The following is a 13,638-nucleotide window of genomic DNA, read 5'->3' as shown; positions in this document are numbered from 1 at the left end:
TAGTTAAAAAGGTGGAGTTGAATTGGTATTTTTTTTATCGTCATTTTTATCGTTATCGGGAAAAATGCCAGAAATTATCGTGATACATTTTTTTGTCCATACCGCCCATCCCTACTCTACTCTACTAGTCTGTGTGAGATAGGGTTCAATTTAAATGCATATCCCAAACATCAGTAAAAACCCATTCCCACTATTGTATCAGATAGCAAAACTATGAATCACAGCAAGTTTTTTGTCCCAGGGGCGATCTGAGACGAGGCAACACGTTGACCACAGGCCCCGGCGTTGTGCCATAAATGGCGGCCCCACAGAGAGCTGAGCTACTCATCATGCATGTATGAAACAAACACGATGCCCATCATCAGTAGCCAAAAGTCCCCTCTGATGTGATCTATTTCCAAAGCTCGACAGTGCAGCCAGAAAAAAAAAGAGAGAGGGAGAGAGAGATTAAAACACAGCTCACATCACAAATATGACTGGGGACCTCCAGAAGTGGAGCAACACGAGGAGACCAATTCAAAGTAGGGCTGACCACTTCACTCACAATCTCCCTCAGCTGCTTTATTTCATTAAATCACGCAAAACAGGACAACAACAACAAAACCTCTGGTGTAAAATTAGGCTAAAACAACAGCGGGGACACATTTCCAAGGAAAATAAACCAAAAAAATACAACTTTCCATGAAAAGTAGAACAAATTTATGCAAACCTCGTGAAGGATGACTGTGCTCAAGGTGATGCTAATATTAGAGCACAAGCTAACAACAGCAATTTTATATCAGGCATCACCTTTACAAGTGGTGTGCACAAAGTTTTAGTTTTGTTTTTCAGTTGTTAAATAAGGTTTTTCAAATTTCCAAAACACTAGAAGTAATATTATATGAATTCATTTTTTGGCCACAAAACTCGTGGAACAGAAATCTGTCATTACTGCGCTGTTAGTTTCCTGTGTAGGTCCTACACCATAATCAGACTTATCTTGATAACAAGCAGGTATAATATTTCCAGTTACTTAAGTGGGACATTTACTTTTTCTTTACCAGAATATTTATTTTAGTTTTTGAAGTCACAACAAACTTAAAAACAAAACGTAACACAGCACTGTAACTTTGTTTGGTGCCACCTGAAGGTCTGAGAAAAGTATTATTCATTATTCAAATGTACAGTACTCAAATTTACTCAACATCACAGCCCCAGGTCAATGCAGAACTGCTCAGTTCCCTATCTTTATCTACAACTTAATACCAAGGTGCATTGTCTGTTTTTCTGAAGTGGATAGCCCAAACCTTAAAGACCAGTTTCAAACGAGACCCACCTGTCAGTGGTTGACATTTCCCCCAGTTTGTTTCTGTTTTGCCCCGCCTGTTTCCCATCTGCCCTGATTGTCTGCACCTGTGTCTCGTTATCCCCTGTGTATATCTGGTCTTGTCATTCCCTTACTCCTTGTGGTTCCATACTGTTCTTCCCTCTATGTGTCCTGCCAAGTTTTGCTTTAGTTTTTGATCCCTGATTCTGTGTGACCTTTTGATCCTGCCAAGCAGCACGTTTGGTTTTTGGTTCTTGCCTTTTGTGCAATAAACCCTGTTTTTTGTTGAACTCCTGCCTCGCTCTCCTGCATCTGGGTCCTCACCACACCACCCCTGACACCACCACGCAGAGCAGGGAGGTGGAGTGGACTTAATATACTAATTCCACCCCTAAAACCAGCAACGGAAAGCGCACGTTTGTGCTTTTTGACCAAAGGATGCCAACAACATTTTATGAAGACCTCAATAAACTGTGTAAACTTTAGAATAAAAGATAAAATAGTTATCACCAAGTGCTAAATTCTATAGCAGTTAACGGACTACTTGTAAAAATTAAAGGCCTACCAATGGGATTGCAGTCTCTCTTAAGGAAGATATGGATGACTCCATTTCAAGGTAATTTATCCAAAAGTTAAGACATTTCATTGTAACAGAAAACACTGGCCTTAAGATAGTGCTCGGGGTGAGATCAAGGGATTAAAATGTATTATTATGTATCCTAAGGAAACCACAAATATCTGTACAAAAATATCAATGCACCCTATCCAACAGCTGCTAACAGATGTGTAGTGTGTACCAGGGTGGGAGACTGACAGAGCTGGAAACAAATAGTCATACGAGGTTCACAGCTTACACATTGTCGGTGTTTGATAAGAACCTTTTTTTTCTTTTAAAGGTCACAAATCTGAGCAGACATGTACTGTCAATATATGGCAAGTTTGCAAAAATATTCATCGCTCTGTGAATTGAAGTCACCACAACAAAAACAACAAGATGACAAATGAAGTGGTTGGATCTCTGCAGCCTCCTCTGCTCAGGACTTTGTGATGATTGATGTTTGTCCTCTTGTTAGGCTGCAAACGGCCCCGTCACACCCTGTTGGAATGTTCCTCTATCTGCCTCTGCCAGTTATTTTCTCTTCCCTGCCATTGTATTTATTCGGTAATTGCTGCGTGATAAATAAGCTCTTCATGTAGCCAACCTTGGTTGTGACAATACAAAAAGAAAAAGGAAAAAAAAAAAAGGCAAACTGGAAGCGACTCATAGCGTAGCATCACCTCTCTGGTGTGTACACGCTAATGCTTTTGTTGGGGAGTAAATCGTGTCATCACAGATACATTGAGTACTTGCATTTCTGTGTCATGTCATTAGCGTAAACATTGTAGGAGTAACTGTTTCCTTCTCCGGTGTTATCGTCTCCTCAGACATTCCCTCGTCTTAGCCCTTAGCAATTCCTCTCAGGGAGCAATTTTCCATTGTCATTCTGTAAGACTTAGTGATTCATACACAGCACAGTTGTGGTAATGACACCGAGACAGGCAGGGATGCATTAAAATGCTGTGCGAGTGTGTGTTCTGCAGTGTGGGTAGAGCTCGGTTCAAGAAGGATCAGATGTGGTTATCTTGACCTGGACCTCCATCCAGTATGTGCTTTGCCCGCTCTGCCCTCATCCTCCTTTCCTTCAGTGTGGTAGAGTGGAGAGACACAGATGGAGCAAATTGGTGATACAGAGGCAACAAAAAGCAAGCCAGTATGAGAAGCTAGGAGGATCAAATCTCGAGAACTGTAATGAGAGACAACAGAGCGATGATATACATGGATAATTAGGTTTCCAGTTTACTTTCAATCCCAGCACCGCTGAAAATCTCCATCATCGCCAATTCCTCCTCCACCACTAAAGGTGCCTACGATAGAAAGATCTGTGCCAGAGGATGGAGGGTGGCTCAGGCCATGAGGCATGAGACCCTCGTGGGGCTGAGGCAACAGCTGTCCACAGGCCTTCTTTTCCAGATCATCCTGGCAGTGAAACCTGGGTCGTGTGGTGTGATGTGAAGCCCAACATTCTGCATCTCACATTTTCTCCTCTTTCCAACAACAGGTCAGGGATAGTTTCTCCCGATGTTGAAGCTTGACAAATGCAATGACTTTCGCAACACTCTTTACTGTTTTTGTGTTTGGGACCACTGATTTTGGAAGAATTATATTTTTCTTCCAATTCCTATTTTACACATTATAACAACTTTTACATAAAATGAACACTCTAAACATTGTTCTAACCCAGGTGTCTGCAACCCAAAATGTTAAAGAGCCATATTGGACCAAAAACACAAAAAACCAATATGTCTGGAGCCTCAAAAAATGAAAAGTCTTGTATAAGCCTTAGAATGAAGACAACACATGCTGCATGTATCTATATTAGTTAGAACTGGGGGAAAATTTATTTTTCATTATGCACTTCGAGGAAATAGTCAAGATTTTGTGAAAAAAATCGAAATGTTGAGAAAAAAGTCAAAATTTCGAGAAAAAGTCAAAATGTCGCGAAAAAAGTCAAAATGTCGAGATTAAAAAGGAAAGGAAAAAGGAGGAAAAAGGAAAAAAAAGAAAAAAGAAAAAAAAGGAAAAGAGGAAAAAAAAGAAAAAAAGAGAAGAAAAAAAAGGAAAAAAGGAAAAAAAAAGAAAAAAAGGTCAAACATTTTTGAAAAAGCTCCAGGAGCCACTAGGGCGGTGCTAAAGAGCCGCATGCCACGGGTTGCCGACCCCTATTCTAACCCAACTCAGTATATACCGGAGTCGTGTACCAGGTTTATTTAAAATCTATTACTAATAGTTTCATATTTTGAGATCTTTATTAAAAAATTACAACAGAGGCTATATTCATTATTTGAGTAAAAAAAAGTCCAAAGTCCCATCCCTAGCACAGCGTTCCCCCAGTTCCTACCCATCTCCAAGTCCAGATCAGTATAGATTAGTGTTCTCAAGAAAACTCAATACGAGGGGCTGAAAATCTGAGGAAATGCTTCCGTATTCAGATAAATAAGTCTCACAGACTTGTGATATGGAAAAAGACAGAAGCATATGATTTTAACAAATTGTCAAAATTGTGCTACTATTCATCGAATATGTCAAGAAAACTTGCGCAGGATCAATAGATGTAGCTAGATAGGCGTACTTCATTTACTTCAGGTTGTGAAATGATCGAATTTCAACCATCACTGAATCACTGAACTGTTGAAACAGAAGAAAGTCTGTGCTTTGAATAATGTTACTTTTTGCCAGTGGGTACTGCTGTCTGTACACCTTACTGTTTGTCTAGATTGTAAAGGAAGGACTGGGCAGACCGTCTGTGGCATCCACCACAGGTTTACTGAACAGTGCCGTTTAAGCCTGATTGTCATCGTAGCAAATAAACGAGCAGTACCGGGAGGCCGGCTGGAACTCGTCCACCAGTCACAGTTAGATATATTCACTTAGCTGGCTTAGTTTATGCTAATCTATGATGATTATTATATTAGTTTAAAAACATCCTGAACAAATATTTCCAAACATTGTTTTTTTTTTCAATAATCACTGAATTACATCTAAATCAAGCCCTGATAGAGCTGAAATGAGGACTAGCAGACCCCTGCGGAGACCCCCTGCTGTTGAGACTGTTGCCAGTGGCATTAAACCCGTGGCCGTCCGGCGAGCCTAAAGGCCTGATTTGTGGGTCTCAGCAGACGTTGGTGGCACGTGACTCTGTCACCTGAGCCTTGCAAGGGGGAGCTGCGGAGCTGTCGGGTGAACTCACGAAAGTCGTTTTAAACGTCACTTTGGTGGCGACTACAGAAACGGCGGTGCCTCATGAAACACACAGTCACTCGCAGCAGTATGACCAAAACATTTATATAAAATAAATCTCTTTAATTGAGACTGCAGACTCTTACTTTAGAGCAGGGGTCTCTAACCTTTTTCCCTCTGGGAGCTACTTTTACAAAAATGAAAGTGGACAAGAGCTACTCATGTTTTGTAACATTTATTCCATACTGTAACCCAAACAAACTTAACTGTCCACAGTTAACATTTTGTATCAAAACACCACAAACAATGTTTAAATCATCTGCATGTGCATTTTGGCTTTCTGTATGTACTTTTTGTGTGTATCTCACACTATTAAATGAAAAAAAGAATGCTATCAAAACAAAATGCAATTACAAATACAGATATTGTTAATTCACTCATCATTGGTTATATCTGCCCATGTCACAAGAGTATTCATCTTTTCTTTTCGTAGACTGCAACCTGCAGGAGAGTCCCGTGAAAAGTTGCTGCGGACTTTGGTGAAATGGCGCTCCACATTACACTTTTTACCGCCCGACACGCTGGCACCGCAGATCAGACCGCACACTTGTCGTTAACGTTGCTAAAACAAAACTCTGTTTTCCATTCTTCATTGAAGTAATATGTTTTTTGCCTCTTATTCGTATGAGCTCCTCCCGCCACCATGACTGCTGTCCATCTTTCATCACCACTGACACATAAAGTTTGACAGCAGCGCAACGTTTGATGACAACTAATTGGCAAATAATCACTTTGTGTAGGTAGGGGGAGGGACACCTGTCAATTTGATTGGATATAAGGTGGCAGTTGGCCGAGTGACCAATAAATTTGGTGAGCTACTTTGAAAGGGGCTGCGAGCTACTGGTAGCTCGCAAGCGACGTGTTGGAGACCCCTGCTTTAGAGTCATCCTGTTGTTAAATTTGAATGAAGTGTTTTGTCATGATCTTGCTGCAATCAGCAAAGCCCACTCTGTAAACATGTCATCTCGGTGGCATACTTTTAAAATGTGTATGTTTGTTGCCCTCATACAATGAACTTAGCCATGTTCACTTCTGTATGGCACAAACACACCCCAAGACAGTAGCAAATGTTATCATTTCAACTACAAATTGATAAAAAGCAAGACTGTCCCTTTCCTCTTTTGAGTGGACCATCATCAATGACTTACAAACCTAACAAGTTTACTGAGGTTGTTTATTTTTTGCCCTCTCCAGCTCTACTTTTAAAAATAACTTAGCCTCTTTGAGTATCCAGTCATGTTGCTGACCCACAACATCCACCACCCGCACCCAAATCAAGAATGTATTTTCCCTCAAAAATCAGTACAGCTTAAATTTCCAGTATTTATCATAAAAGTATTAGTAATATCTTTATTGAATGTAAGGTTTAATTATATATTTGAGCACCTGTTTTATGCAGGAACCTGTACTCTTACAAGTCTTTAATACATGCACATACTGAAAACACCTCCAGCATTAAACGGAGCTGGTTGCAACTGAAACTCTCATCCAAAACCAGCACAGACAGATCTGTTTTTGATGGCTCAGCAGGCCCAGACTGGAATAAAGTTGTAATTTAAATCGTCATTTAAAAACATTTAGTAAGTCAACACTTAAAAATAGCTCCAAAACCAGTCGTAACTGTGACAGTGAAAACACCACATTCAGTGTTTTCCAGCTGCGGCTGCTCTGCTGTAAGTGTGATATGAGACACATCTGCGTCAGAGTGGAAGACGTTTGCTGAATGTGTAAAGTAAATGTGGTAATGGTCTGACACATTTATCATCGATAACTTGTCTTCACAAGAAGCTTATATACTTGTTTTTCTCACATGTATATAAATCTTTGTCATTATTTTTTTCTTGTTTAGAAAGGCTGTTAAACTGCAGCTCTGGAAACAAACATCTGGCACTCAAACCCACATTCATCATTCACTTCTCTGTCATATCTGTCCATGCAGCAGCCTCGGGTTGTTTATGGTGACGCTGTAAGACAGTAAAACCTTGAGGAACTCTACACATGATTGACTACATTGCCTCATAGTCAATGAAAGTGATGGGAAATCTTGAGCTCCATTTAACTAAGTTAAGTGTTGTGTTGCACACTTTTTGCTTGCTGTTAGGATGGTTCAATGTCGTCACATAAAAACACAAAAATAACACTTGAAATGTGAAATTGATATAAAAACACTGCAGCAGTTACTCCTGAGTTAGAGTACATCGTGGATTTTGTGGATTTATACATAAGTTAAAAGTCCTCCGCTCTATGGTGCTTACTTCAGGTAACAGGAAATGTTGCATCCGTTACACCCTTGAATTTATTAGGGCCCGAGCATTTACAGTGCGAAGACCCTATTGTATCTGTAAGAATTTTTTTTTTCTCGTTTTTATTTTTCCGACCCCCTAAACGTGCCCCAAAAGTCACCAAATTTTCCACGCAAGCCAGGCCTGGCGAAAAATTTGATATTTAATGGTTTGCATTAATGGGCATGGCCTAATTTCTAGGGGGCGCTCAACAGCGCCCCCTAGAAAACTTCGTGCCTCAAGCCCCACAATACGGTTTGACGTACATGCACGAAAATCGGTACACACTTGTATCATGTTGCAACTTAAAGAAAAGTCTCTTGGCGCCATGGCCGAAACCGAACAGGAAGTCAGCCATTTTCAATGAATCGTGTAATTTTGCGGCAATTTATGCCATTTCTTTGGCCACTTCTTCGCCCGAACCATAACGTGCACCCAGGTGTGTTATACATCAAAATGCGCGCCTCGATCCTGCGACGATGCGCATTACTTTTCTCAGTCAAAAGCGTTACCGTGGCGACGATAGACGCCAAAAAGCGCGCTCCCCCTTCATCCATACAGATAAAACTTCGTGCCTCAAGCCCCACAATACGGTTTGACGTATGTGCACGAAAATCGGTACACACCTGTATCATGTCACAACTTAAAGAAAAGTCTCTCGGCGCCATGTTCGAAACCGAACAGGAAGTCGGCCATTTTGAATTCATCGTGTAATTTTGTATATAGAGAGTCGTGGGTGGTGTCATCCGCTAAATGTCCAGGCCTGAAGAATCTACATGCAAGTCATACAAGCTTCCACTGCAGCCTGAACATGCACAAGGGTGCGAGGGCCCATTCATCGCTGCTTGCAGCTTTAATTTTCTTTACATCTGAAAGTACTGTTAATCACCCAACAAGATATTAAAATCCCTGAATGTCTACAAAATGGTTTGCATTACCCCAAAACAAACACAACAATAATTTTGCCTACAAAATCATCAGTCTATCGGTGATCATCATCAAGTATTTGTAGCCGTGACAGAAATTCCGTAAAATGTTATTGCTTATGATGCACAGATTTTAAGGAATGCTTTCAGTGCAGAAGCTTCTTCATACATGTTTTCTGATCTTTAATTAATTTTCCCAATCCTGGTGATACACATTAGATCGTAAATTAAAATGAAATAAAATGATGATGCATGAAAGGCAGCTAAAAGGTGTTATCACTGAACACCTTTGAGCACCTCAAGCATGTAAGTGCTCCTCCAACAAGAAAAAAACCCTAAACATCCTTATCAAGCGTATTCAGTTCTGAGAGCAAAAGCTCTTCCCAAACTCTCGGATACTTCCTGAGTTATCTAATTTTCTGTTTTCAAATGAATGTCATTTAATGTCTAAGAGAGGATGTGTACCCAGTTGGAATTTTGGAATGATTTTAGTGAAATGTTTACTCCTGCTGATGCCTCCAAAGTTCAAATGTAATAATCTAGTATTAACAAAAGACTAATAAAAAAGTACTATGATTTCATCATCAAAAATGAAATTATATCTACCGTAAAAGTAGTTTTCAACCTGAGCTCTATTCCCCAGTGATGAGAAATGTCGGAAATGGATGGAGGAATGCCATTACCTGCAGTTTGTGCAGAGGGGATTTATATTTTATGAAAAACTGGAACCCTTAATGTTCATGATTGCAGACAAATTTCCACAATCAAAAACAAAAAAGCAGTGGGGCTAGAGTTCGGGTGTGCTCCCACGAGCCCAGTTATTTCACTGTAAGGTAGCAATTGAAGCAGTCTTTTCCTCATTTTAGCATAGCAACAGTTTTTGTATTATTACACAAAAGATTTGTCTCATGTCATGCAAATTGTGTAATTTCATGATGCAGTTTTTGTTGACAACCAACGGATGTGTTGTAGTTGTATAAATAGCACCCCCACGTGATCCCCAATTTTTCTCTTTAGTCTGCATTTGCAACTTTGGGTGATAATCTTTAGACGTTTGAGGGCGCAACATTTTTAAAGTGTTTGCAAAGTCAGTGTATGGCCGGGATCAACCAACAATGAAAGATAGCAGAGGCTGCAGGCTATTTGTTTCATCCGGCTTCATTTTTATTCTAGTAACCTTTGTTAGCTTCATAACACTGATCAGAATGATGCTGTTTGAAGTGTTGCATAAAGTTTATTGTACCAAGCGTTTTTGTTGTTCTTTCTCTTTGAGTTATTTAACCTTTTATAGGTTGTACAAATAGCTTTTTCATGGTGAAAAACTTCAGCAAAAAGCTTCCAGGTAGCTTAATCATCATGATGTGTATACTGAAGGGGAATACTAAGCTTCTAATTTGATGCAAAACAAAACAATGGCTTATATTTGTATTGATACTGATCTTGGAAAATTGGCCTACTGCAATTACTGGTTGATCATTTGGGGCATCTCTAAGAATTATATATATATATATATATATATATATATATATATATATATATATATATATATATATATATATATATATATATATATATATATATATATATATATATGCTATTTACATTAAAACCTCCCTTCTGAAGTTGTATATGGCATACTGTATTGATATACAGCTTGACATGGAAGGATCCACTACTCAAAGCAAGCAATGAGTCATTTCACAAGTAACGATTTGTTAAAAATGGGACACAGAGCTGTTAAGGGGTTGAAAACAAATTAAATAAAATGGATTGTTGCTTAACCCCAAGCAAACCATGTCAGGATTCATTACAATACTGAATGAATCTGTGCCATTTTTTTGGATTAAAGGAGTCTTTGATCTCCGGGAACAATTTCAGACACAACAGATACAGCAGTAATGTGATTGCTTCCGTCATCATGATCCAAGAGATTACACATCTAATCACTGAGAGAATATAATTTACACAGATTACAGAGCATTGGTGCTTAATGCTTGTTGAAAATGGGCTGTCTGACAGCTAAAATGATCGACAGATGTACAGACGGACCGACAAAATGACATCGAGTGGAACGGAAACCCAGCAAGCAGGTTTAAAGGAAAAATGATTTGGTGTTACTGTTTTCTGATTTCCACTCTTATATTTCCCCCTTCCCACCATGTTGTGATTAAATGCGTAACATGTGGGCACAAACACAAGGCAATGGAAACACACTGGGCTTTATTCCTCATGCACGTTTTCCTGAGACATGCAGACACTACTGAAATGCAAAGCTATGCAGAATATACGACGTTGTAAAAGGAAGTAGGGCTATATACAATGAAATTAAAGTGACTCAGTTGTTGTAATATCCCTGGGGTATACAGCTAGTTGTTTTATGGGGGGAGATAAGAGGATTTTGTCAGGTTGAGATGCTGGCTAATGCTATTGTTCTAACTGGGAGCATAAAAAGAGCAAAGAAGCTTTTCACACATCTTTTCTTCTTCTGTAGTGCTGTTGCTGTAGATATCATTTTAAAGCGCAAGGTGGAAATAAAAATGACTATATTGCAGCAGATACTGTATGTGGGGAAGCAGCTGCTTCATTACTTTCCTTTAAATAAATGAGGAAGACAGTCAAAATAAAACAAATTCATATTGGAAGATGTTTGGAACATAATCTGAAAAAGTTTTACACGTTAAATGCAGAAGTTCTCGATCTGTCTCCCTGTCCGTCCTTGCACGTGCAAACAGGCCTCAGTTACCTTAAATGATCTCTAAGGGTGGGTCCACTTCACAGAGATGATCCATTTATGCAGATGTAACCATTTCTTTTCTGCTTTCCTGTCTCCTCTGTGTTTTCTCAGTTTTTCACCTGCCTTCACTTCATCAGCATCCTTTACTTTCCCTCAAGCTAACGGTGCTTCCAAAGATGCAACTCGTCACATCATGTCAGCCACGTCAATCAGGTCATCTACGCTGCAGTTAATAACAAAAAAACAAAAAACAAAAACCTGTCCTCTTATGCTCCATCACCATTCCGACTGGTGCATTATGGAGAGGCAGAGCTCTTTGAATACACTTGATCCCAACTCGCACTCTCATATGGACAGTCCCACTCAGCAGGACGACTGATTTGCATTCAATCTTCAGAAAAAGGTGTAAGTTGTTACCTGTCGCTAAACAAGATAACCTCAATCTGCCAGAAGCCCCATTGTTTTTGAAGCATCACACACAGAAAAGAGGGGTTAAAAAAAAAAGAATAAAGAAAATGCCTGTTGGCGATCGCGGCTCCCCACCTATCCATGCCGCCAGCTCATTACAGTCCATAACACATCACTTTATCATTGGAATTAGAGGAACATCTTTCTTTTAATGACACTTGTTTTACACCGCAGGGTTGCTGTTAGAGCTTTGATTAAAAACTCAGGCCTTTTTTTTTTTTTTTTTATACAGGTACAGTAACTGGTGTGAAAAAAGACGAGAAGCTGGTAAAGCAGAAGACTCTATAAAGATAAAATTAAAAAAAAACACAAGAGACAAGCTGTTCTTAATTTTCCAGGTGCCTTTAGTGAGACACTCATATTGTTACTGATATGCTCACCCGATTTAATTCTAGTAATAAAAAAGAGCTCTATATTGTATAAAGAGTACTGCAGGAGTATGAGTACATGAGTGAATAAGAATCACAACTGAAGCCCCTTCAAGAACCTGTATGAGGTCAAAAGGTTTAAGCGTAATGCAGAACATGTATAAGAAAGAAAGATTAAGAATTATTGGTGTGGGGGAATGACATGAGAGACATCTGTCTAAAGGTAAACTTTTGAGTCGTTTTGAATTTCTCTGAGATCAAACATTGAGTGCAGCTGCAAGCTTTTCCACACCAGTGCTGCTTCTTATTCTGGTTATAATGTTGATGTCTGCACACAAAACTGTGACATACAACATATGCAACAAAAAAAAAGCCACGTGTGCACGAGCATTGAGCACATTTCCCACGGCTGCAGCGGCCACACCAGGCGCACAAACTCTGTCTCTATCGATGACGAGATAAAACAAGCCACGGGCATGTTTAACTTCAGAGGAAAATGAGAGGAAGTTGCTGCGGGCGCAGATGGATAAATGGATAAGAGGAGCCGCTTAATGGGAGTAAAAGGGACAATTCTCAAATGTGCGCTTGGAAACCAACAGTCGCTTATGCGTTTTATTTATTCATTATTTTAGTTTCAACCAACAAAAACCTTTTTTTCCATTTTGTGGCATCAAAAAAATATTAATATACCAACTTAAACCGAGTTCCAAAGGGCACATTTTTTTTTTCTTCCATACAGCTGTGAAACTATTTATGAAAATAAACTTGGATACCACCAGGATGATAATCTTTAAGTGAAACATTGAAGTCTCAGTGCGTGTGCCATGTATGAGAAATTCAAACACCTGAAATGAGTGGATGAGTGTCCCGTAAACGCATCACCAAAGCTCTTTGGATGGATAAATCATCTTTGTACTGCTTTTTCCCAGCCTTTGTTGTTGGTTTCTTATTTAATGAAGCCACTGACTCACCTGCTGTAGGATCCACTGGCAGATGAGAACTATGGTCCAGCCGAGAACCTGCATGTCAGCTTCCTGATCGCGGACCAGCCCGAAAAGCTACGCGTCTCCGCGGCTCAACATATAAAGACGCGCCGCAGAATCCAAGCAATCCCAAATCGCAAAGCGGAGAGTGAAAAGAGTTTGAGAAGCAGAAAAAAAAGAAGGCTGCGTGTTTTTTTTTTAGTAGCCGAGTCTGAGGAAGATCTCTGTGCACAAACTTTGAGCGGTGCTTTCAGTTTCTCCGGTCCGCCTCATGTGGCGCATCCGCGGGGTCTGGCTCCGCTGCGCATGCTGGAAACACCGAGGGCTGCTGGAAGTTTGCGCGGAGTCACTTCTCAGAGCTGGTGGATCGTTTGAAGATCATGAGCACTTCTTGTACTCTGGGATAGAGACTGGTGGATTTTTTGGAGATGAGATTTTGTCGCACACCCCCCTCTCTCCACCTCTCCCTCCCTTCCCTTGTCTGTCCAAACGCGCGTCACAGCTGCTTCTCCTGGACTGGGAGCGCACGAATCCACGAATCCACGAATCACTGCATGTGGAAAACGATGTCCAGTCAGGGTTCGGATAACGAGGGGACAGCTTTCTCTTGATGTATGCCACAAAAGAATACTATCGGAGATGAATTCGGTGTTATATTAACTAATTTCCAGTTGTTTTAAGCAAAAAACACAGTTTCAAACATCCAAGCTTTTCTGAATTCTTTTTTTTATAT

The 13,638-nt window shown here is 40.0% G+C and overlaps 1 protein-coding gene across 1 annotated transcript in view; it reads right to left on the bottom strand.

The window, feature by feature from the left end:
• LOC133449272 (neurexophilin-2) overlaps nucleotides 1–13,283 on the bottom strand; it is an 88,095-nt gene extending 74,812 nt beyond the window's left edge. Inside the window, exon 1 of the mRNA XM_061728407.1 lies at nucleotides 12,894–13,283. Coding sequence (XP_061584391.1) covers nucleotides 12,894–12,947 — 54 coding nt within the window. The 5' untranslated portion in view covers nucleotides 12,948–13,283. The remainder of the gene's footprint in view (nucleotides 1–12,893) is intronic.
• Between the last annotated feature and the right edge of the window lie 355 nt (nucleotides 13,284–13,638).

This window comes from Cololabis saira, chromosome 8, assembly GCF_033807715.1.
Source record: "Cololabis saira isolate AMF1-May2022 chromosome 8, fColSai1.1, whole genome shotgun sequence".
Classification (NCBI taxonomy): Eukaryota; Metazoa; Chordata; class Actinopteri; order Beloniformes; family Belonidae; genus Cololabis; species Cololabis saira.
This window is presented reverse-complemented; position numbering and strand designations above follow the sequence as displayed.